We start from the raw sequence: 25,080 nt of genomic DNA on the forward strand, positions 1-25,080 counted from the left end.
CGGATGTGTCCTTTAAACTAAACTAAACTAAAGTTTTAACTTTGCAGTGGGGTATTTTCATACCATCTTCCCAACCCTTACTAACTTGGAGAATCCACTTTGAGATATTAATTTTACTTTTGAGTAAATGTTTATTAGGCAGTTACTATCAATACTCCAGTACTGTATAAAGCAAGACTCTAACTTTTGCCCATGAACTGGTACACAGGTTGACTCTGTAAGTAAAGGAGACATTTGCCTTCTCCGCTGTCACTGCCGCCACACAATTTCCTTACACTCCTTCCAACAGTGCTGTCCCTGTCCCAAATATTGTGGCTCCACCTGCTTCAGTCATTGCTAAAACGCCTGCAAAGAGTAAAGCGTAGGAGGAATTTTGAGAACCGTTGATTTCCTTTTATGTTTTTTTAGCCTGAGGACTGAGTCTTAAAGCACAACTGTAGTGTCCTGAAACAAAATACTCACCCAAGAGGGAAAGCTCAGAACCCTTAGAGCCTTCCTGTTACTCTCTCTGCAACCTGACCCCCCCAGCTAACGGACCAGAGCAATTTTCAGTTGTCAGCGCTCCTCCCTTTTTATTCCCTAATAACTTTATTACTACTTATCACAAGAAAATGATCTATACCTTGTTTTTTTCGCCACCAATTAGGCTTTCTGTGGATAGTACATTTTGCTAAGAATTTTTTTATTCTAAATGCATTTTAATGAGAAAAACAGAAAAAAAAGAAAAATCATTATTTCTCAGTGTTCAGCCTTTATAGTTTTAAAAATTAAATATTCTCCTGTGGATAAAACAAACACGTTTTATTTGCCCAGTGGTCCCGATAATTAAACCGTTTAGATTATGTCCCTACCACAATGTATGGCGACAGTATATTATTTTGAAATATAAGTGGTTATTTTTCTGTATGTTCTGGCCATAATTACAAGCCCCTATGTAATAAATTAAAATTAATTTTCCCCCATAAAATATAGAATAAAAAAAGCTGAGTCCCTAAGGCAACTATTTATTTATTTTTTTTTAAGCTGATTTTTTTTTTTTACAAGTGTTTTTTTTTGGGGGGGGAGGGTTGGAAGTGTAATTTTATTAATGATGTGTATATACTTGAAAATGTATGTATTTTGTAGGTGTAATATCACTCATAGGACGTGTTCACTTTTTTTTTTTTTTTTTTACACTTTATCAAACTGTTACATTTCCTGTTTATGTGAATGGACGTAGCCGCTGTTCGCGGTCACGTCCATTCACTCCAGGCACTGCGATTGGGTAGAGGACTGTTCGGTCCTCTTCCCCAATCACCCAGCACGGGATCCCGACGGTAATGGCGGCGGTAGCGGCGGACACACGGCGGTAGCAGCGGCGGGAATGCGCGACGTATTAAAACGTCATGTTGCTGTTAATAGCGGTAAGCATGACGTTTTAATACGTTAGGATGGCGGTAAATGGTTAAATTTCCCGTTAGCTGCGTCTTTGGAGAGTCCTCAGATGTATTTGAGGCTCAAAGTACTTCCAAAAACAAGCTGTTCCATACTGTGCACAAGCCAGTCCGCAGTACGAAGCCACTCGTCTTCTGAAGTACTCGGAAGACCTGAGTACTTCTTTAACAGTAAAGTTGGAGCCTGGAAGGGGGGGGGGGGGGGGGGGGGACTGGTGGCTCTAAGGAGTTTTCCCTCATCTAAAGTATCTAGGTTTTTTTTTTTTTTTTTGTGGATGTTAGTTGTCCTTTTAAATGTCACTGGTGAAAAAGTCACATACAAGTTACAGTTGTACGGGATGAAGGGGAGAGCAGGATGCAGAGCTAAGTTAATTGTAGAATGGCTGAGGCTGCAAAGTGCTACCTCATATTGGTTCCCCAGTCATTAAATGTGTTTTGTGCCAAATGTTTGTGTGAGCATTTACGGTAACTGACAGGTTGAGCCACAAGTGATGCATTGGTTGCCTATTGTTATTGGTTGCCTATTGTTGCAGTGTCAGGATTTCCATGCCGTTTTCACACCAGGTCTCTGGTGTAGCCTGCAAAGACCTTTTTGCTTTCTGCCTCTGATAAGCTGACTGCTAATTGTATCCTGTCACGTGAAAATCCTTTCATATCCACTACTGCAAATTGCTTTTTGATCCACAGTATGAAAATCCATGTCATTACCATGTCCGTTCCCTATAAAAGTGGAAACCATTTTGTTGCATCCTTTCTCTGGTGCATTGAAAAGTGCTCTAAATGTTTTATGATGACTTGTAACTTTGTGCTTGTACAGAAACCAGTAGTATGACTTATTTTATAGGTACTGCCTAGCATGGCTACTTCATATCTCCATATAGATAAAGACCAGGCACATATAATACAACTGTTTCAGGTATTTGGTTTAATAAACATTGAGGTCTGGACCTTACTAGGATTCACTGCAGCGCTTTTAAATCACGCAGCACAAAATGCTGCATGTCCTGCATTTACGACGCATTAGTGGGTTCCTCACCATTTAAATTCATTGGCAACGTGTTTTTTGGAATTGCTGGTTGTCGGCGATCCTAAAAATTCTGCCAAAATTACTCTAGTCCAGGGGTCCCCAAACTTTTATGGTCTAGGGCCGGGTCAACATACTTCAGACTGTTGGGGGGCTGGAGTATGCATTCAATTATGTTGAAAGACATTACTTTGTATCTAGGTATTGTAAACCGCAACTATTAACACATGCAGCTCTTATGTCTCATTTAACCAGAGCAGATATTATGCCACCAACACAGCAATAGCAGATATCATGACAGTAACATAGCAAGTCATATGTGAGTCAAAATGTCACCCAATGGCATGCAAAAGCCTACAGCACAATCTCACCCATACACACATGATCACTGTAGCAAAGTAATTGAGGTGCTAAATAAGCATAATATTACTCACAAAAAGACGCAAAGAGAAACATTAAGTCTAGGTATATTACCAAAATCACCCCCAAAGCACCCACCCACATCTTCTATGAACACCCACACACACACACCCCACCCACACACTCACACCCCCACCCACACACACCCACATGTGTGGGGGGCTGGCTAGGGGCAGTGAAAAAGCCTCGGGGCCACATTCGGCCCTTGGGCTGTAGTTTGAGGACCACTGCTCTAGTGGGTCCCAGCCCTGCCAAACATCAGGAAAAGAACACTCAGTACATTATGTGCTCATCTGAGGGAAAGTCTGTCACATGACTAAATATTCTGTAAAGTGCTGCAGAAGATGATGCTAAAGGCACAAGGATGGCAATCCATAAGTGCCATGAAAATGGTGACCAAAAACAGATTTCCTAAAGAAAGTCTGTTTTTCAGTCTTGCTGTTTGAGAAAAATGTTAATTGGGAGGGTTATTTGTGTTTTACTCCATTTTCAAATCTGTTCTTTTGCCATAAAGGCCCTTTTAATTTTATATTTTACACAGAAATCATCATGGACAAAAGTGAACTGATACAGAAAGCCAAGCTGGCTGAACAGGCTGAGCGTTATGATGATATGGCTGCTGCCATGAAAGCTGTCACCGAGCAGGGTGGTGAATTGTCCAATGAGGAGAGGAATCTCTTATCCGTTGCCTACAAGAATGTTGTGGGTGCCCGGCGATCTTCCTGGCGTGTGATCTCCAGTATAGAGCAGAAGACAGAGGGCAATGAGAAGAAGAAGCAAATGGCCCTGGAGTACAAAGAGAAGATCGAGGCTGAGCTTACCGAAATTTGCACTGATGTTCTTGTAAGTGTTGAGGGGGCTTATAGGCTACAGTAGCTAAATAGCTTTCAAAGATTACATTTTCTGAGATGGTAGTGACATTTCGGCAAAGTGACAGGAACTGTAACTTACTGTATATACTTGTATATAAGACACATTTTTGGGACCAAAAGTGTCCCAAAAGGTAGCTGTGTGTACATGCAAGTAAGGTGTGTGTGTGAGCCCATATACAGTGCATACATTGGCAATATGCTTGTGTCTATAGTTGCCTGTCCTTGGTTTTGGCAGCCATTTTCCCATCTTCCTTGCAGCTCTGTGCTTGCTGCTAGAGGTCAGTGGTGAGTACAGAACTGCATTATAGATGAGATGGCTGCCCAGAACAAAAACTGTAGTTTGGACCAATAGCTGCAAGTACAGAGCTGCAAGGATGGGAAAGATGGTTGTCAGGAACGAGAAGAGGTAACTAGATTCAAGCACGCTTGGGGGCTCTGCTTATAAGGTGAGGCTACACCTTGGGCAACCCTCCCTCTTCAGATAATTCAGTGTTCTCCCCAGAATTTTTTTCCAGCTGGGTGGCATGAAATAGTAGCTGAGTGGTGTGAAAAAGTAGCTGAGTGGGGCGAGATGAAAGAATGCAGAGGCGGTGCTTCTGTGCACAACTCTGCGTACAGCATAGGAGGAGGTGAGCCGATGACAGCCGGGTATTTATCAAAATTAGCCGGGTGGAGCACCTGGCTAAAAGAGCATAGGGAGAACACTGGTGTTGGTCTGATTTATTGTGGTTAAATCCCTAATTCATTAAAAGTAAAATACACCTGCACACCAAAATGTATGTTTCAAAAAGTATTTGTATTAAATATACATAATTGAAAAAGATAGACAATCACATATAACAACAATATTGTACAAGCTGAGACAAACACTCAATATAGACGCTCTGTCAATGGTAATACATCATAGAAATCCATATAATATGGAGCATTAAGCAGTGAACAGCAATAAGTCCACATGAATAGGACAAAGTGATGCCAGGGATGCCAAAAAGTGGAAAACTATGGTAATAACCAAACAGACCCTGAAAATGCAGCAATATTAGATCCTAATAAAGCAGACATGATGTAAGCTAGGAGGCACAGGATCCTATAGAGTCTGTAGCAGTGTGTCAAATGTCCATTACCCTGACAGCGCCGTTACGGATGAAAATCCTTCGTCAGAGGGTCAGGAGATGCCCAAGGAGTGCAATTTTCTTAACATGTGCATTTAAAATAAGGTTGAGCTGTGGCTTTAACATCTTAAAATGAGAATCTGATCAATGATGTACTATACCTACAATGTTGTTTATCCCCATTTCAAAATGCTGTCCTGCCACTGCCATTATTTACATTATCAGATGACCTATTAGTGTACATACATCTTCAGCCTCAGTATGGCTGGTGTGCTTCTAACTCCTCCTTAGGATGTGTAGAGAGAGAATTAACATGGAATTAGGGTGAAGGAAACCTTTCAGCCACAGTGACATTTTAAACCAGGATCAGAATAGGCCGATTCATCATTAGTATAGATGGAGTAATGTGACCATGTAATGGGTTACTCTGCACCTATTCATTAGCAGTGCTTCCCTCTATGAAACCTGATGGCGGAAGCACTGATTGTTGTCACAAAGCGAGCTCTACTGAGCCCCAGAAATTCCCCATGGTTTGGTCAGAATCCAACTTGCATGGCCTAGGTATTGGTGTAGTAGGAGGACTGACTTTATATTTTTAACTAGGAAGTCCAATAAAATGCTGGAGCTCAGCAGAGCTTCAATGGCAGCATCCTCCTGTGATGGCAAGACTGTATAGTCTTGCTGTAAGTTCATTGTCCACAGCAACATACCAAAGTGGAGGCTAGAGTGCAAACTAGCCTTGCCTTTCTAATGCTGGCTACACAAACAAATGGGGCTCTACAGAATTCCAGCAGCTTTCCAAAATTTTAGAACTTCCTGGTTTTGGAGATGCAGCCATTCCTCCCCACTCTCTGGCTACACCTGGCGCCTCCTCAACCATTCTTTTACACTCCCTGACCCATATGCAATTCACTTTTTATCCTGAGTTTTCTTCTAGGTGATATATTCACTCCTTGTCATAAAATCCCTTTTAGGCCTCTTTTACAGTGGGACGTTGCGTTTGATGCGTCGTTAGTCGCATAACGTGCCTCTAACTCAGCGCATGTAGGTTATGAAATTGGACGTTATTTTGCGCTGCGTTCTCTTGGTGCGCTGTTTTCGTTGCATACTGATGGAACGAAAACGGCGCATGCATTACATTTAAAAAAAAAATACTGAGCATGTGCAACACACAACGCAGTAAATGCTAAACGCACAGCATGCAGCACTTTCTAAATATTGCTACACGCTACACACAACGCAACGTGTGCACTGTGAATGTCGCACAGACTTTGTATTGCTGTGCGCTAGTCTGCGTTATAATTTTTTATAATGTGCGACTTTAACGTCCCACTGTGAAAGAGGCCTTAAGCCATCAACAAGCAAGAACAAAACAACAAACAAACAAACACAGAACATTTATATCGCGCTTTTCTCCTGGCGGACTCAAAGGGCTGCAGCCACTAGGACGCGCTCTATAGGCAGTAGCAGTGTTAGGGAGTCTTGCCCAAGGTCTCCTACTGAATAGGTGCTGGCTTACTGAACAGGCAGAGCCGAGATTCGAACCCAGGTCTCCTGTGTCAGAGGCAGAGCCCTTAACCATTACACCATCCAAATAATAATAATTTAAATTTTGATAGTACTTTTTCATCTACTTGGGTACTTTTTTAATTTTAAAACCTTTAAAAGTTGTTTTAAAAACAATATGCAAATGATCTCCTGGGAGATAACTCAGGACAAAAAGTGAGTTGCATATGGCCCCCTTTATCTTAATCATGGACTCGGCACAATTATTGATGCTGGTAACAAATCCGTGGGAAGGGAGTAATTGAGTTCATAATCAGATTCTTTTCCTACCATAGGTACTTGCTGGGCCCCAACAGTGGAGACGGTAGACCTACATATTGTGCATCCTTATTACCTATTTAGTATATAGTGGCCACCTGTGGGGTTACTTTACACTATCTGTTTAAAAAAAAACTGTCCTGAGGCTTGAAATCATTCAAAGGAAACAAGCGTTTAAATAAAAAAAAAAAAATCTATTTACCTTAGGCTTCTGGCAGCCTATGATTGCCTCGCCGCGGCTCTGCTCCCAGCTTTAGTCCTGGGGTCCCCTCCGTAGTGGCTGGCGAGGTCGGAGGCTATGGGAGCATGTGGGCACTGAAGCCGGTGACCTGGCGAGGTTGCTGCTACCGAGGGGATCCCGGACAATGGCTGGGAGCTGAGCTGAAGTTGACCTAAACGTTTGTGTTCATTTTATGCCTATTCACGCAGCTTGAAAATGGGGGATGCATAAATATTTGCCATCTTTCGTTCTGATTCACCATCTTTAGTGTAGTAGAGGCGCTTTAGGCTGTGGGTGTTTGTTGCTTAGAAATGGCTATAAACGACGACACACATTGCGGCATGTGTGCTTCTCGTTGCTGTTTGCTGCCACAGCTTGTAGAGTTACCGGTACATATGACCATATTGCAGGAGGCGGGGCAATAGCCCTAGCCTGTCACATCAAGGGAAGACTGAAGGTCAAAATGGAGACTGCTTTATAAAATGAAAAAAAGGATAAGGAGTTTTCTACAAAATATCCAATTTGACTAGCACAGTGGCAAGGATCCTCTACATTTCCGTCTGTTGACAGTACTGACATTTGACCAAGATTAGTTTTCTTTACTAAATGGCTGTGAAAGTGAATATCCATGTAGATCAGGACATAAATCCTTTGATCTGTAGTTATGATCTGCATGCATGAGTGGAGTGAAACAGTCATAGCCTCCATAGTATTCAGGCAAGTCTGGTATGGGAGTAGTTGATTTGTGCATATTTGTGGTTGCTATGGTTATACTTGTGAACTGAATCTTTTAATAGCATTTCTTCTGCTATTGGTTGCATTGGCATCAGACAAATCTCTTTTGAATCCTCAGTGGGGTAATTCTCAGTGTAAACCAAGTGCTGGATCTAAAAATAAGCCATTCTGCATCCACTTTCTATTTATAATGGACCTCACGCTGAGAATCATTAAGCAGTGCGCTGGTGGATGAATGGTGGCTGTCCAGGCACACACTAAAGGGTAACCGTGGCCGCAAGTCAAATCACAACTGTTGGTTTTGTCAAAGAATGTCTGCAGTCAGCACTTTCTAGTCTACTTTAAAGCCAAACTCTGGGCACAGGTGTTCTTAATGTGTTCGAACTTAAGGTGGTCTTACACTTAGACACTGAAGTCTCTTAAAAATCAGTTTTTTATAACAAAATCCTCTTTAACATATTAGCCCTACCTAAACCACCACATCCCCGCGGCTGCAATCTAAATCCTCTCCCCCCCCCCCCCCCCAACTCGCCCTCCCCCTGCAAAATCGACGACTTTCTTGGTCGCGGATTTTGCTGCTGTTAGAGAGCTATGAGCTGCAGCCCTGCCTCACACGAGCCTGTCAGTGGCGGATCTCCGCCTCTCCCCTGCCCCTCTTAGTGAAGGAAGACTGAGAGGGACGGGGGAGAGGCGGCGATCCGGGCTGAGAGGCAGAGCTGCGGTTCACAGCTCTGCCTCTCACAGAAGCGCTGCCCGGATTGCCCCCTGGGGAGTTTGGGGGGATTTAGTTAGATAAGAGCGGCGGTTTAGGTAGGACTAATATATTAAAGTGGATTTTGTAATAAAAAAAAGATTTTTTTAGAGACTTAAGAGTCTCTTTAAAGGATACCAGAGCCCAACGTAATCTGGGAGAAAAAAAGTGTTGGTGGTCACTTATCGTTCCCTCTGTTTCCCCCTGCATGCTGCTGTTTTCTCTGTGCCCAGCCCCGTTCTAGTTCCTGTCCAGTCTGACCAATATGGAAATACTAAGCTGTGCATGCGCAGTATTCCCTTTCTGCTCCCCTGTGACGTGCTCTTGTTACTTCCGCTAGATGCGCGGCCTCTCTCCCGTCTTGCTGTGTTGAGGATAAAAAAACTGCAGCAGCCTTTGGCACTCAGCAAGCCAGCGCGTCTCCTCATCTTGAACTGCAGAAGTCTGAGTAGCGTGCACGCCGTGACACTAGCAAGGCCGCGCATCCAACCCAACCACATCAGTTGCCTGCATATGGCTGACATGTATGATTAACATTTGAGAAATATCTAAGGTTGGGTTTGCATGCAAATTCACCCCTTCCTGCATCCTATTGTTGTGAAATTAAAGTGTTTGCTGATTGCCTTTAGGAACACTGTCTATTATATAGGTAGTCTCCGGGCAAAGAATGAGATGGAAACTGTAGATTTGTTGTACATGGAGACCTAAACACTTGCACAGGAGAAATAGAAATCCACCATGTGTGCTTATAGAGAACAGCCTGTCTAATTCTCCCTTCTCAGCAAGTAATCACAAGTGTAATTTGAGCTGTCAGCTCAGTGCCGCAGGTGTGCCGAGTTACGTATGTGCTAATATGTAAACACATTTCTGTGCTCCCATGGTACCAGGAAGTACGCTGCAGACTTAGTGTAGGAGTTCTGTAAGTTGTAACACGTTTTTCTTTGAAGGTTATTATGATGGTGCTTATCTTTTAGAGCAGAGAGAAAGTTCTGGGTTTAGATCTGCTTTATAGGGACTCCGAGCACCTCTCACGGGTATGCTTTTAAGCCAGACGACTTCCAACATAGTCGTGCTATGACCCCTGTGGAGGAGCCTCTTGCAATGACCATGCGTGTCACTTCCTCTTCCTGCTTCATTCAGTGATGCACTTCTCTAACCGAGAACACAGGTGTGACCCAGAAGTTATAACATCGCCAAGATTGCAGCTGCGATTTTTAAATTGAATAGATACAAGCGGCTGGGCACATCCAGTAAAAAACAAACTTTATTTGTATCCAGTAAAAATGTGTACATCCACAGCAGCAATACAGCAGGAGAGAGAGGGGTTAGCATGGAAAGAGGTCTGACCTCTTTCCATGCTAACCCCTCTCTCTCCTGCTGTATTGCTGCTGTGGATGTACACATTTTTACTGGATACAAATAAAGTTTGTTTTTTACTGGATGTGCCCAGCCGCTTGTATCTATACAATACTGGCTTGGTGGAACTGTTTTGTTGGGCTTTGAGCACTCCGGAGTAACCCATTACAGGGACCTTGTGCACCTCCTTCTTCTTTTTTTGCTACATTGGCGATTTTTAAATTGAAATTGAACGAAAACTATTTGGTGTAGAACATTCAGGCATCAAATGAAAGGAGAGCACGAGCTACAGAAAGGTATGCATCTTTAAAGGGAAGGTCCAAGCAAAAAAAATGAGTTTCACTTACCTAGGGCTTCTACCAGCCCCATGCAGCCATTCTGTGCCCTCGTAGTCACTCACTGCTGCTTCAGTCCCCCGCTGGCAGCTTGCCGACCTCGGAGGTTGGCGGGGGCCGCATTGCGTACAGTTTTACGCATTCCCGCTAGTGCAGGAACATGAACACATAAATTTTTACAAATTACTGGTTCAATGCGTAAAAATTTACGCATTGAACCAGTAATGGGTAAAAATGTATGTGTTAATGTTCCTGCACTAGCGGGAATGCGTAAAAATGTACGCAATGCGGCCTGCCGACCTCCGAGGTTGGCAAGCTGCCAGCGGGGGACTGGAGCAGCTGTGAGTGACTACGAGGGCACAGGATGGCTGCATGGGGCTGGTAGAAGCCCCAGGTAAGTGAAACTCATTTTTTTATTTTGCTTAAACCTTCCCTTTAAGTACTTTGCAGCACTGGTTGGAGTCTCTAGGCATACCCATGAGAGGTGCTCGGAGTCAATTCCTTTGTGCCACCCCTCCCCTCCTATGATTTCAGAGTCCTACTCTGCCCCGTCTGTGCCACCACTGTCTCACTGTGCCTCCAGTATCCTTTGTATTCACTCTGTGCCTCCTCATATCACTGTGTGCTCCCTTTGTGCCTCCTTGTGTCACTGTGTGTGCTCCCTCTGTGCCTCCTCGTGTCACTGTGTGTGCTCCCTCTGTGCCTCCTCGTGTCACCGTGTGTGCTCCCTCTGTGCCTCCTCGTGTCACCGTGTGTGTGCTCCCTCTGTGCCTCCTCGTGTCACCGTGTGTGTGCTCCCTCTGTGCCTCCTCGTGTCACTGTGTGTGTGTGCTCCCTCTGTGCCTCCTCGTGTCACGGTGTGTGTGTGTGCTCCCTCTGTGCCTCCTCGTGTCACGGTGTGTGTGTGTGTGCTCCCTCTGTGCCTCCTCGTGTCACGGTGTGTGTGTGTGCTCCCTCTGTGCCTCCTCGTGTCACGGTGTGTGTGTGTGCTCCCTCTGTGCCTCCTCGTGTCACGGTGTGTGTGTGTGTGCTCCCTCTGTGCCTCCTCGTGTCACGGTGTGTGTGTGTGTGTGCTCCCTCTGTGCCTCCTCGTGTCACGGTGTGTGTGTGTGCTCCCTCTGTGCCTCCTCGTGTCACGGTGTGTGTGTGTGCTCCCTCTGTGCCTCCTCGTGTCACGGTGTGTGTGTGCTCCCTCTGTGCCTCCCCGTGTGCGTGCTCCCTCTGTGCCTCCCCGTGTGCGTGCTCCCTCTGTGCCTCCCCGTGTGCGTGCTCCCTCTGTGCCTCCCCGTGTGCGTGCTCCCTCTGTGCCTCCCCGTGTGCGTGCTCCCTCTGTGCCTCCCCGTGTGCGTGCTCCCTCTGTGCCTCCCCGTGTGCGTGCTCCCTCTGTGCCTCCCCGTGTGCGTGCTCCCTCTGTGCCTCCCCGTGTGCGTGCTCCCTCTGTGCCTCCCCGTGTGCGTGCTCCCTCTGTGCCTCCCCGTGTGCGTGCTCCCTCTGTGCCTCCCCGTGTGCGTGCTCCCTCTGTGCCTCCCCGTGTGCGTGCTCCCTCTGTGCCTCCCCGTGTGCGTGCTCCCTCTGTGCCTCCCCGTGTGCGTGCTCCCTCTGTGCCTCCCCGTGTGCGTGCTCCCTCTGTGCCTCCCCGTGTGCGTGCTCCCTCTGTGCCTCCCCGTGTGCGTGCGCCCTCTGTGCCTCCCCGTGTGCGTGCGCCCTCTGTGCCTCCCCGTGTGCGTGCGCCCTCTGTGCCTCCCCGTGTGCGTGCGCCCTCTGTGCCTCCCCGTGTGCGTGCGCCCTCTGTGCCTCCCCGTGTGCGTGCGCCCTCTGTGCCTCCCCGTGTGCGTGCGCCCTCTGTGCCTCCCCGTGTGCGTGCGCCCTCTGTGCCTCCCCGTGTGCGTGCGCCCTCTGTGCCTCCCCGTGTGCGTGCGCCCTCTGTGCCTCCCCGTGTGCGTGCTCCCTCTGTGCCTCCCCGTGTGCGTGCTCCCTCTGTGCCTCCCCGTGTGCGTGCTCCCTCTGTGCCTCCCCGTGTGCGTGCTCCCTCTGTGCCTCCCCGTGTGCGTGCTCCCTCTGTGCCTCCCCGTGTGCGTGCTCCCTCTGTGCCTCCCCGTGTGCGTGCTCCCTCTGTGCCTCCCCGTGTGCGTGCTCCCTCTGTGCCTCCCCGTGTGCGTGCTCCCTCTGTGCCTCCCCGTGTGCGTGCTCCCTCTGTGCCTCCCCGTGTGCGTGCTCCCTCTGTGCCTCCCCGTGTGCGTGCTCCCTCTGTGCCTCCCCGTGTGCGTGCTCCCTCTGTGCCTCCCCGTGTGCGTGCTCCCTCTGTGCCTCCCCGTGTGCGTGCTCCCTCTGTGCCTCCCCGTGTGCGTGCTCCCTCTGTGCCTCCCCGTGTGCGTGCTCCCTCTGTGCCTCCCCGTGTGCGTGCTCCCTCTGTGCCTCCCCGTGTGCGTGCTCCCTCTGTGCCTCCCCGTGTGCGTGCTCCCTCTGTGCCTCCCCGTGTGCGTGCTCCCTCTGTGCCTCCCCGTGTGCGTGCTCCCTCTGTGCCTCCCCGTGTGCGTGCTCCCTCTGTGCCTCCCCGTGTGCGTGCTCCCTCTGTGCCTCCCCGTGTGCGTGCTCCCTCTGTGCCTCCCCGTGTGCGTGCTCCCTCTGTGCCTCCCCGTGTGCGTGCTCCCTCTGTGCCTCCCCGTGTGCGTGCTCCCTCTGTGCCTCCCCGTGTGCGTGCTCCCTCTGTGCCTCCCCGTGTGCGTGCTCCCTCTGTGCCTCCCCGTGTGCGTGCTCCCTCTGTGCCTCCCCGTGTGCGTGCTCCCTCTGTGCCTCCCCGTGTGCGTGCTCCCTCTGTGCCTCCCCGTGTGCGTGCTCCCTCTGTGCCTCCCCGTGTGCGTGCTCCCTCTGTGCCTCCCCGTGTGCGTGCTCCCTCTGTGCCTCCCCGTGTGCGTGCTCCCTCTGTGCCTCCTCGTGTGCGTGCTCCCTCTGTGCCTCCCCGTGTGCGTGCTCCCTCTGTGCCTCCTCGTGTGCGTGCTCCCTCTGTGCCTCCTCGTGTGCGTGCTCCCTCTGTGCCTCCTCGTGTGCGTGCTCCCTCTGTGCCTCCTCCCTCTGTGCGTGCTCCCTCTGTGCCTCCTCCCTCTGTGCGTGCTCCCTCTGTGCCTCCTCCCTCTGTGCGTGCTCCCTCTGTGCCTCCTCCCTCTGTGCGTGCTCCCTCTGTGCCTCCTCCCTCTGTGCGTGCTCCCTCTGTGCCTCCTCCCTCTGTGCGTGCTCCCTCTGTGCCTCCTCCCTCTGTGCGTGCTCCCTCTGTGCCTCCTCCCTCTGTGCGTGCTCCCTCTGTGCCTCCTCCCTCTGTGCGTGCTCCCTCTGTGCCTCCTCCCTCTGTGCGTGCTCCCTCTGTGCCTCCTCCCTCTGTGCGTGCTCCCTCTGTGCCTCCTCCCTCTGTGCGTGCTCCCTCTGTGCCTCCTCCCTCTGTGCGTGCTCCCTCTGTGCCTCCTCCCTCTGTGCGTGCTCCCTCTGTGCCTCCTCCCTCTGTGCGTGCTCCCTCTGTGCCTCCTCCCTCTGTGCGTGCTCCCTCTGTGCCTCCTCCCTCTGTGCGTGCTCCCTCTGTGCCTCCTCCCTCTGTGCGTGCTCCCTCTGTGCCTCCTCCCTCTGTGCGTGCTCCCTCTGTGCCTCCTCCCTCTGTGCGTGCTCCCTCTGTGCCTCCTCCCTCTGTGCGTGCTCCCTCTGTGCCTCCTCCCTCTGTGCGTGCTCCCTCTGTGCCTCCTCCCTCTGTGCGTGCTCCCTCTGTGCCTCCTCCCTCTGTGCGTGCTCCCTCTGTGCCTCCTCCCTCTGTGCGTGCTCCCTCTGTGCCTCCTCCCTCTGTGCGTGCTCCCTCTGTGCCTCCTCCCTCTGTGCGTGCTCCCTCTGTGCCTCCTCCCTCTGTGCGTGCTCCCTCTGTGCCTCCTCCCTCTGTGCGTGCTCCCTCTGTGCCTCCTCCCTCTGTGCGTGCTCCCTCTGTGCCTCCTCCCTCTGTGCGTGCTCCCTCTGTGCCTCCTCCCTCTGTGCGTGCTCCCTCTGTGCCTCCTCCCTCTGTGCGTGCTCCCTCTGTGCCTCCTCCCTCTGTGCGTGCTCCCTCTGTGCCTCCTCCCTCTGTGCGTGCTCCCTCTGTGCCTCCTCCCTCTGTGCGTGCTCCCTCTGTGCCTCCTCGTGTGCGTGCTCCCTCTGTGCCTCCTCGTGTGCGTGCTCCCTCTGTGCCTCCTCGTGTGCGTGCTCCCTCTGTGCCTCCTCGTGTGCGTGCTCCCTCTGTGCCTCCTCGTGTGCGTGCTCCCTCTGTGCCTCCTCGTGTGCGTGCTCCCTCTGTGCCTCCTCGTGTGCGTGCTCCCTCTGTGCCTCCTCGTGTGCGTGCTCCCTCTGTGCCTCCTCGTGTGCGTGCTCCCTCTGTGCCTCCTCGTGTGCGTGCTCCCTCTGTGCCTCCTCGTGTGCGTGCTCCCTCTACTGTATTTCTTTGTCCACCTCTGTGCCTCCCGCTCCTGTCCTGGAGCTCTCTATGTCGTTCTATGCCCCAGCTGCCCCCCCATGCCTCCTCATCTCAATCTGTCTCCTACTCTTAATCGGTGCCCCCTCTTTGCCACCTCATCTCCATCTATGCCTCCTCTACCACACTTTGCCTCCACCTCTAGCGCTGTGTACACACTCCCTCACCAGTACTTCATTCTCTCCTCCTACAGCTCAATTGGGATGCTTAGGCCTTGTGTTTCATAGTCCCACAGCAGTTATTACAGGACTACTACAAAATACCCATTGGAATATTCGCTATTTAAAATATCTGCAAATGCAGACTCTGGTGACTATTTTTTTTTTATAGTCCTATAGTAATTACTATGGGACTACCTACAGGTGGCCGAACGGGAAAACCAAGCAGCGAGTGCGAGTGGGCCATAAGTAGTTAAGCTGTATGGAGAACTTCAGTGGCCACTATAAAAGGCTTAGCGAGCCAGACTTTTGATACTGCTGATTTTAAAATAAGCCAACTACATTGCCTCAAGTCCGAAATCTTTATTGACCTTCTCTTAGAGTTGGCTGATGGTGTAATGGTTAAGGGCTCTGCCTCTGACACAGGAGACCAGGGTTCGAATCTCGGCTCTGCCTGTTCAGTAAGCCAGCGCCTATTCAGTAGGAGACCTTTGGCAAGTCTCCCTAACACTGCTACTGCCAATAGAGCGCGCCCTAGTGGCTGCTGCTCTGCTCTGGCGCTTTGAGTCCGCAAGGAGAAAAGCGCAATATAAATGTTTTGTCTTGTCTTGTCTTACCTGGCCTTTTCTGTTGCAGAATCTTCTGGACAAGCATTTGATCGCTTCTGCTACACCAGCAGAAAGCAAGGTCTTCTACTTGAAAATGAAGGGGGATTATTATCGGTACCTTTCTGAAGTAGCCTCTGGAGACAATAAACAAGGTGAGATTTGAACACTTTCACAGCAGAATACATTTATACTTAGCCATACCCTAGTAGGCAGTTTTGGACTCGTTACACAAATGATCAATTCTCCTTGATTGAAAAAGTGATCTGCTGAGAAGCCGAAAATGCAGTCTTTCAATCTCTGCTACATCTCTGCCAGCATCTCATGGAATATTGATTGCAAAGCTGTCCCGCTTGATGTAATAGAAAGCTGCAGCTATTGATCAACCCACAGCCCAGCTCAATGTCTTGCTTCTCATCCAGCGTGAAGGCAGTTGAATGAAGAGATTACTAATAGATTCCAAGTAATGGGTATATCCAATGTTTATTTTTTGATCTGAAGAAGCTGAAAGGCCCGCAAAACATGCCTTCCTTTAAAGGATACAAGAGGTCAAATATTTTTGAGAAACGGGAAGCAGGCATATGCTTACAGCTCCCCCCCTCCCTCCCCTATTCTCCTAACACCCCCCCCCCCCCCTCCTCTGGTCGGCCGGGTCGATTTAACTGCACTGGGCAGGCTGCATGCCCTATACAGCACGTGCCCATGAGCGCACTGCGCATGACTTTATGCGTACGGCACAGTGACAGCAGTAGGCATCAGCACAGGTAACAGTTTATGCCTACTCCTCCCCTGTTCATCAATATTTGACCTCTGGTATCCTTTAAGTGTCCAATAAATGACATTTTTCTTACTATACATCCTCTACGGAGTAATTGGTTTATTTCACACTGCTTTCCAGCTGTTCACAATTGTGAGTGGCTCCTACCACCTATACTACATTCAGAATGATCACGGTTTTAATCTGCTGTAGAGACTGGCCACTGTCATTTTATTTATTTTTTTGGTCAAATTCCTTTGTAATTATAAACATTAGTAAGGTGTCCAGTGATATGTAATGTGGCTTCTAGGAGGACTGCTGCGATCTGAAAGGCAAGATGACCAAGCCTTTTGGCACTTCAGTAGGCATCTAAGCAGGGCGTCGGAGTTGGGCAATTTTGGGTACCCGGAGTCTGAGTCGTTGATTTCATAAACTGAGGAGTCGGAGTTGGATGATTTTTGTAAAACAGCCCTGTTAAGTATTTGACTAAGGAGTCGGAGCAATTTTGGGTACTCGGAGTCGTGGTTTCATGAACCGAGGAGTCAGAGTTGGAGTCGGAAGATTGTTGTACTGACTCCACAGCCCTGCATCTAAGTCTAGGAATGGGACTTCATAGGTAAAATAAGCCTCTGATCGTCAGCTACGTTCACAGGTAAACTAATGCTTGGCGAGGCTGCACTTTGTTCATCTCTGAAGGCTCACACCTAGGTTTAGAAGCTTATAAAAGCTACAAATGATGCCGGTATGGCTGCCACCCAAATACCCAGGTGGTTGCTGAAACCTTGTAGAATACAGGGAGGGCGTTGGCAGTCTTCCACACTGCAGATCAGTCTGTGTAAATGAATATGCTATTGGCTTTGTTTTAGTGCTCCTTTTCAATGCCAGTTTTTGGACTGTTGTGATGAACTGCTGCATATTCAATACTATGAGACTACCTTTATTAGCATGAGTGTTAAGACGCCCTGTCCTAGAAGATGAAGGCTGTAATCTTAACATTCAAAGCAATGTCGGCTGTAATAATTTAACAGGAATTTTATATCGCTTGTCTAAACCAAGTAAATAGGCTATTCTTCAGAAACTGGACACCTGTCACTGCTTCCCATTAGATCAGACCCTAATCTGCCCCTTGCGGGCACCCAATTACCCGCCCACTTCCTCAGATTTCCCTCAAACCCCCCCCCCCCCCCGATCACCTCGCCAGTGCATTGCTTGCATCTATTCTCCCCTCTAATCACACCTGATCACCCATCAATCAACCCCTGTCACCACCTGTCACTGCTACCCATCAGTTCAGACCCTAATCTTCCGTTGCGGGCACCCAAACACCCGCCCACACCCTCAGATTGCCCTCAGACCCCCCCCTTATCACCTCCCCAGTGCATTATTTACATCTGTTCTCCCCTCTAATCACCCACTGATCACCCATCAATCACCCCGTCACCGCCTGTCACTGCTATCCATTATACCCATCAGATCAGACCCCCATCTGCCCCTTGCGGGCACCCAATCACCCGCCCACACCCTCAGATTGCCCCCCCCCCGAACACCTCCCCAGTGCATTGCTTGCATCTATACCCCCCTCTAATCACACCCTGAGGCACCATCACCCACCTCCTGTCACCCCCTAGCACACGTACCCATCAGATCAGGCCCTAATTTGCCCCGTGTGGGCTCCTGATTACTCGGCCAATCCCTCAGATCCCCCTCAGACCCCCTTTTGATCACCTCCCTAGTGCATTGATTGCATCTATTCGCCCCCTCTAATCACCCCCTGAGACACCCATCAATCACCTCCTGTCACCCCCTAGCACTCCTATCCATTAGATCAGCCCCTAATCTGCCCCCTCCGGGCTTCTGATCACTCGGCCAAACCCTCACCTGCCCTGCCTCAGTGACTGAATTTTTTTTTCTGATCACTGCTGGTCTCTACGACTTAATTGTGGCTGAGACCAACCGTTATGCCACACAATACGCAACCGCCAATGCAAGAAGCTACCATGCCCAGTCTTTTCGGTGGAAACCACTCCAGTTTCCGAACGTAACATTTTTTTGGGGCCTTCTCCTTAAGATGGGTCTAGTCAAAAAGAATGTATTGCGGTCTTATTGATCTACGCACCTAATACATCACATGCCCATGTTCCTGCGCTTCCTACACTTCAGTGTCAATACAACCTGTCATCTAAGAGGCCACCCTGCTTATGACCTGTTCCACGGTTTTGGGCCTCTAAAATGCCAGGGCAGTATAGGAACCCCACAAGTGACCCCATTTTAGAAAGACACCCAAGATATTCCTTTAGGTGTATGATGAGTTCATAGATTTTTTTTTTTTTTTTTTTTGACACAAGTTAGTGGAAAATGACACTTTGTGGGAAAAAAAACATTAAAATCAATTTCCGCTAATTTGTGACAAAAAATAAAATCTTCTATGAACTCACCATACTCCTAACGGAATACCTTGGGGTGTCTTCTTTCTAAAATGGGGTCACTTGTGGGGTTCCTATACTGCTCTTGCGTTTTAGGGGCGCTAAACCGTGTGGAGTAGTCTAGAAACCAAATGACTCAAAATTACCTGGGAAATCCCAGGTAATATAGGACGTTGGGCCCCTTAGCGCACCTAGGCTGCAAAAAAGTGTCACGTGGTATCGCCGTACTCAGGAGAAGTAGTATGTTTTGGGGTGTATTTTTACACATACCCATGCTGGGTGGGAGAAATGTCTCTGTAAATGGACAATTGTGTGTAAAAAGAATAAAAAAAATCCCATTTACAGAGATATTACTCCCACCCAGCATGGGTATGTATAAAAATACACCCCAAAACACATTATACGATTTCTCCTGAGTACAGCGATACCACATGTGTGACACTTTTTTTGCAGCCTAGGTGTGCTAAGGGGCCCAAAGTCCAATGAGCACCTTTAGGCTTTACAGAGGTGCTTACAATTTAGCACCCCCCATAATGCTAGGACAGTAAACACACCACACAAATGACCCCATTTTGGAAAGCGGTCATCCCATAGTATTCAGAGAGGGGCATGGGGAGTCCGTGGCAGATTTAGTTTTGTTTTTTTTTTGTTTGTTTTTTTTTGACACAAGTTAGCACAAATGGAAACCTTTTGTGTGTGTGTCAGTGTCATGTTTCCGCTAACTTGTGACAAAAAAAAATCGTCTATGAACTCACCATGCCTCTTGTGAATACTTTGGAATGTCTTATTTCCAAAATGGGGTCATTGGGGGGGGGGGGGGGGTATTTATACTATGCTGGAATTCTAGCACCTCATGAAACATGACAGGTGGTGAGAAGAGTCAGATGCTTCAAAATGGGAAAATTCACTTTTTGCACCATAATTTGTAAACAATAACTTTTACCCAAACCAGTAAATATACACTGAATGGATTATTTTTTTTTAATCAGACATGTAGCACAATAAATTTGGACAAAAATGTATATAGAAATTTTACTTTATTTGAAAACTGTCAGCACAGAAAGTTAAAAAAATTTTTTTGACAATTCATGTCTTTTTTGATGAATATAATAAAAACTAAAAATCGCAGCAGCAATCAAATAGCACCAAAAGAAAGCTGTATTAGTGACAAGAAAATTAGGTAAAATTCATTTAGATAGTAGGTTGTATGACCGAGCAATAAACAGTTAAAGCTGCAGTGGTCTGAATGGGAAAAAAGTGTCTGGTCCTTATGCGAGACTGATTGGTTGCTGCTACTGCAATACATGGTGAGATTCTGGACGGTTGCTGAATTGCCCATTGTGTCCTGGCTGAAACCTGCCAGTCCAGGAACTGAAGGAACTGCTGACTTCTCACTTTGCCTGTACCCCTATTTCCATTTATTGGTGGAGCACTTGGGAAAATAAGCCCTGGAGAGATAACTGCTGCAGGTTACTGATATGGTCGCTTTTAAACATATTTAATAGTAGCTTTTTAAACATTAGAGCATTTGCCATTTTAAATGGTCTCTCTGGAACCTGGATCTACATACTGTTAATGTTTAGCACCCCCTAAAATTCCTGTAATAGTTTTGTAAGCATTGTGGATTGATGTACCATGAATGGAATCTCTGGGGGATATGAATAGTTTTCATCTTCTGCAGATGGAAGCTTGGTAATTTAAAGCAGCCCCACCAGGTGGAGCCATAACATTGGCTGAAGGTATGGGAGAGTCAGTGAGCATAGATCAGTGAACATAGACTGAGATCAGGAAGTGTCCTGATCTGTGGGTGATGAGATATGCGTTTCAGCACAAGCAGGATGGATCACTGTTGCACAGCTGACCAAAATATATATGTATCTATGACTAAGCATATGGAGAGCTGCAGTCACTTAGCGCACACTCGGTAAGCTATCCTGGTTGTGTGAGTAGTGACAGGACTACAAACTTGTTAAAGCACTGGTAGAGGTCAGTGCTATATAAATGCAGAATAGAAATAGGGCAGGACAAACAAGCATTTGTTTAGCAGATGATTTTGTTTAACTGCTGCTTGAACCAACCTACATTTACATATGGGTGCCTTAGTGTTATTCAACCCTCCAGGGCAAAATTGCTGTGCACCAAGCTCACCATGTTTTCATCAAGGCATTGTATCCTGCTGTCTGTCACTGGCCATGAAGTCACCATACCATGTTCCAGGTGCTTTCTGTCCCATAATAAAATCATAAAATGGAATTTGCAAGCATTTTAAAAGACTCACTGATTGGTCCACTTAAAGAGGAGCTAAACTTTAAAAAAAAATTGTGCGTATATGTATATTTTGCACCCACATTATTACAAATACAAAATACAATACTACCTAGCTACGCCACCATTGTTTAAAATTTTTGATTAGTGGTTAGCGGCATCACTCAGGCTACCGCCATTTTTAAAGTGTACCTATAGAGAAGAAAAGGGTTCCTATGGGATACTCTCCTCGGAAGGGGGATCCTCAAAAGGTTTCCCCATCCTCAAAGTCTGCTTGTCTGTGCATTGCGCATGCACGCCATCTCTGTTCTGCTCAGCTTTCTTTGGAAAGCAGTCTGAGCCTGCGCAGCAGCATTTACCAGGTCGGGCTCTATTTCCGCTAGAGTCCGAGTGGGATGGCACTAGCACCCATGCACAGGGAGGCCTCTCTGCGGGGGTCCCAGCAATGAAACGAGACAGAGGACTGGGGAAGCCTCTTTAGGAAATCCAGAGGCTTCCCCCTCGCAAATTGATTACTCTGTAGGGGCATTTTTCTTTCTCACAGGATTACTTTATAAACGCAAATATTGGGCATTAGTGTTTGATCTGTTCCGTTAGCATGCGGTCATTGCAATGTGTCCATCGCTCCGGAATTATCGCAGCCACGCCAAACTTTGGGTTCGTTCGGCGGAACGTGATGAATGGATCCGTTCGGATGGAGCAGTGTGAATTGATAACACAGGATTTGTTCACCTCCATTAGCATCCAGTCCGTTTTTAGCTCTGCTAACCAGATTGTTTTTAGTGCCAAAGTGAACCAGGCCTAACCTCTTGAGCGGTATGGACGAGCTCAGCTCGTCTATTACCGCCGGAGGGGGATAGCATGGCCCAGGGAAATTGAAAAAAACAAACTTTTTGTACATCCTGTCTAGCTTGGCTAGCTACATGTGTTTACTAATTGCCCCCCCTGGAGCCCGTGCTCCGGGCACAGACTCTTTCATCACCACCAGGCGTCGCTATGGCGAGGATCGGGACTGCGCATGACGTCAGACGTCATGTCCTATCGTCCGACCGAAGCTGAATGAAGAAGTTACAGCTCTCGCGGGATCCGGTGAATATAGCCGGCAGCGATTGGGTCGTGACACAGCACCGGGGCAATCGGGGAACACCTGTAACTAGCCTAGTGCTAGCTACATGATTTAAAACCAGTTATAAAAAAAAAAAAATAGCCCTCTTGCGTACGAAAGTCCGCCACAGTTGAACGCCAGGGAAGGTTAAGCATGTCACTCATTAAGGCCTATGCTGTGTAAGCATTATACACTTATATTAATCCACTCATTTGCTTGCCTTTTTAGGTACTGTAGCCAACTCTCAACAGTCATATCAGGAAGCTTTTGAAATTAGCAAGACTGAGATGCAGCCAACACACCCAATTCGACTTGGACTGGCTCTGAACTTCTCTGTGTTTTATTACGAAATACTGAACTCTCCAGAAAAAGCTTGCAGTCTAGCAAAGACGGTATGTATTGATGCTTTTGGCCTAATTTACACACTAATGCTTGCTTTATCAAGCCAGTAGTAATGATTTGACTGGTGAGGCTTTTTGTAGGCCAAAGCAATCTGTAGATGATTTAATTTGTCTTGTATAATATTAAAGCCCAAGACCAGGCAGAGACACAACTTTAAAAATAGCTTTCCGCTGAAAATATGTTGCGTTTGAAAACCTGACTTTCACTATTTACAACCTGCAATTTTCCGTGCATCATAATGTCCACACGCTGTAAGGTCCTAAAAAAATTTATGTATACCTGTTTAACCATTCACAGATGATCATTTGGGGACCATTGGGGGGTCTTGTTTGTCAATGCACAGGACAGTAGCAATCAGTGGTGATTGGTCAGAGCTGTCATTACTCACGTGAGAATAAGTGGATGTTTTTGGATATTATAGCGTGTGGCTATTTGGTGCAAAGTTTGTAGTATTAAACCAACTTTTACTTTGCGTTCTAACGTGTTTTCTTGTGGGATCACAAGAATAGTGCATAGCACTGTTTTCTATGAAATTTTAATTTATTTTGCTCTATTTGATTTAAAGTATACCTGAGACACCAAAAAGAAAATCTACATACCTGGGGCTTCCTTCAGCCCCCGCACTGCTTTTTATGAATCGAGGCCAGTGTTCGGGGAAATAGCATTTCTGAATTGCTGTAAACCACAATCAGAATGGCAGTGCAATTGCGTTTTGCACTGTGAAAGGGCTCTGTTTTGGTCCATAACATTCTAAACAATTTTATCAAGGTTTGTCCAACGTCTTGTTACCCGGTTCAAACTTCAGGACTTCTGACACCTGTAATGAATGGCTTCTCAATTTATAACATAGGTGTCAGTGTTTATTACATTGTACATGATTGGGAGTAGAGCATTTAGGGAGCAGTGGGTAGTTCATATTGAGCCAATGTCTACCATCTGCTCCCAGAGAGAGACCACATTGCTTCCCGACTGAAGCAGATACAGTGGCTGCCTGTTGGTCGCGCACACTGCACAGTACTTCCCCTTAGATTACATCATTTGAATGTAAAGCAGAGGAAATGAGGTCCTGTAACAAGAACCATAATCAGTCAGTACAGTTATGACTGCTTTATTACAAATCTGGTGCAATAGTTTATGGACCTGACGGGTTCATAAAGATGTTTGTTTTTTCTCTTATTTGCCTAGACTTTGATTTTAATACTTCCAGAGACTCTTACTTACTGTATGGCTGAGTCTAAATTCCAATATAATTCACATTGATTCTTTGCAGGCATTTGATGAGGCTATAGCTGAATTGGATACCCTAAATGAAGAATCCTACAAAGACAGCACTCTTATCATGCAGCTACTAAGGGATAATCTTACAGTAAGTGGTGTCTCTTTCAAACTTTGACCATATATGACTGATGTACTTTTTTCGCTCTATAGAAGCTGCACCTGTACACAGCATAATGTTTAACCTACAAAGGTGCATGTGGTTTTTTTAGTTTTTGTTTTTTTTAAGAAAAAACTGAAAGGTTTTTGGTTTCCTCAGTGCTGTGAGCTGTCTGCCAGAAAACACTAACTGCAAAAGCCTGCAGTCTTTTCTGCTCTTACAAGAAGCTGTGTATATTAGTTAGACATTTGTGTAGAATAATATGGCACTCCCCACAAACTTGGTCTCTTTTCTGTGAAGATTGGTTCATTGCAAACCATCTAAGAACTGGCAATATCAGTTTACTTCCTGCTTCTGTGCATAATTATGGGTAAATGGGCTTATACACCTGCTCTGTAACCAGGAGGGCTCGGGACTCATTCGCTAGTGAGACGGTCCTGAGCACAAACTCATACAGATGTTCCCCTTGGCTATAGCTGTGTGACACATCCTGTTGCTATAGTGAGGAGAGTGGTCCAGCATGTGACTGATTGGCTTGCAGCGGGAGAGGTTAGGAAGTGGTGCATTCAACATTGCTGTTGCTTACAGTTCTGGTGGGTCTCTGGGATTTTAACCATTTCCCCTCCCCCGGGACGAATAACTATGCCCCTGCAAAATGCCACAACTCTGTGCAGGGGCGTAGGTACTATGTCCCTCCTGCCTCGCTCAAATTCCCACCCCAAGTTCGGTACCGCCGCTCATTACCGCTGATCGCCAGTCGCTAGATCAATGAATGGGAAAACCAATCCCATTAATTGATGTAAGTTCCCCTGTGAATGGCTGCAGCCGTCTATGCAGACGGCTCTGCCATTCATAAATCCAGTCCACGTAGTGCATCCGTTTCCATACTAATAGTACGGAGCTGAAGTCACCATTGAGGACATCTTGTGGCCAAATTGTAATATTACATCCCCTTTTTTTTTTTTTTTTTCCCGTTAACGTCCTTAGCGGTAACCCCGTGCTGGACACGGGGTAAGCCGCCGAGGAGGATTCCTCAGGCCCTGCTGGGCCGATTTGCATAATGTTTTTTTTTTCAAACACTCAGCTAGCACTTTGCTAGCTGCGTGTTTGTTGCGATCTGCGCTGCTACCCGCCGCGATACGCCCCCCCCACCCCCCCCCCCCGCATACCCCTTGCGCAGCCTGGCCAATCGCCGCCAGGCTGCGCTATGGGGTGGATCGGAATTCCCTGTGACGTCAATGACGTCACTTCGTTCATCGCCATGGGCGCCGCTTGCCCATAAGGGATTTCCTTATGGGCAAGCGGCGCCGGCGGCGATCGGTTAGTACGGGGGGACGCCGCAAGGAGGGGGGAAGCATGTAGCTAGCGCTAGGCTAGCTACATGCTAAAAAAAAAAAAGCGGCCGCGCAGCTGCACAAATCATACCGCCAG

At 47.7% G+C, this 25,080-nt stretch overlaps 1 protein-coding gene across 1 annotated transcript in view; it reads left to right on the top strand.

Moving 5' to 3' along the window:
• YWHAB (tyrosine 3-monooxygenase/tryptophan 5-monooxygenase activation protein beta) overlaps positions 1-25,080 on the top strand; it is a 53,284-nt gene that overhangs the window by 19,812 nt on the left and 8,392 nt on the right. Inside the window, exons 2-5 of the mRNA XM_068263260.1 lie at positions 3,419-3,720; positions 15,354-15,477; positions 22,101-22,264; positions 23,545-23,640. Coding sequence (XP_068119361.1) covers positions 3,427-3,720; positions 15,354-15,477; positions 22,101-22,264; positions 23,545-23,640 — 678 coding nt within the window. The 5' untranslated portion in view covers positions 3,419-3,426. The remainder of the gene's footprint in view (positions 1-3,418; positions 3,721-15,353; positions 15,478-22,100; positions 22,265-23,544; positions 23,641-25,080) is intronic.

The sequence above is a fragment of the Hyperolius riggenbachi genome, chromosome 12 (assembly GCF_040937935.1).
Source record: "Hyperolius riggenbachi isolate aHypRig1 chromosome 12, aHypRig1.pri, whole genome shotgun sequence".
Taxonomy (NCBI): domain Eukaryota; kingdom Metazoa; phylum Chordata; class Amphibia; order Anura; family Hyperoliidae; genus Hyperolius; species Hyperolius riggenbachi.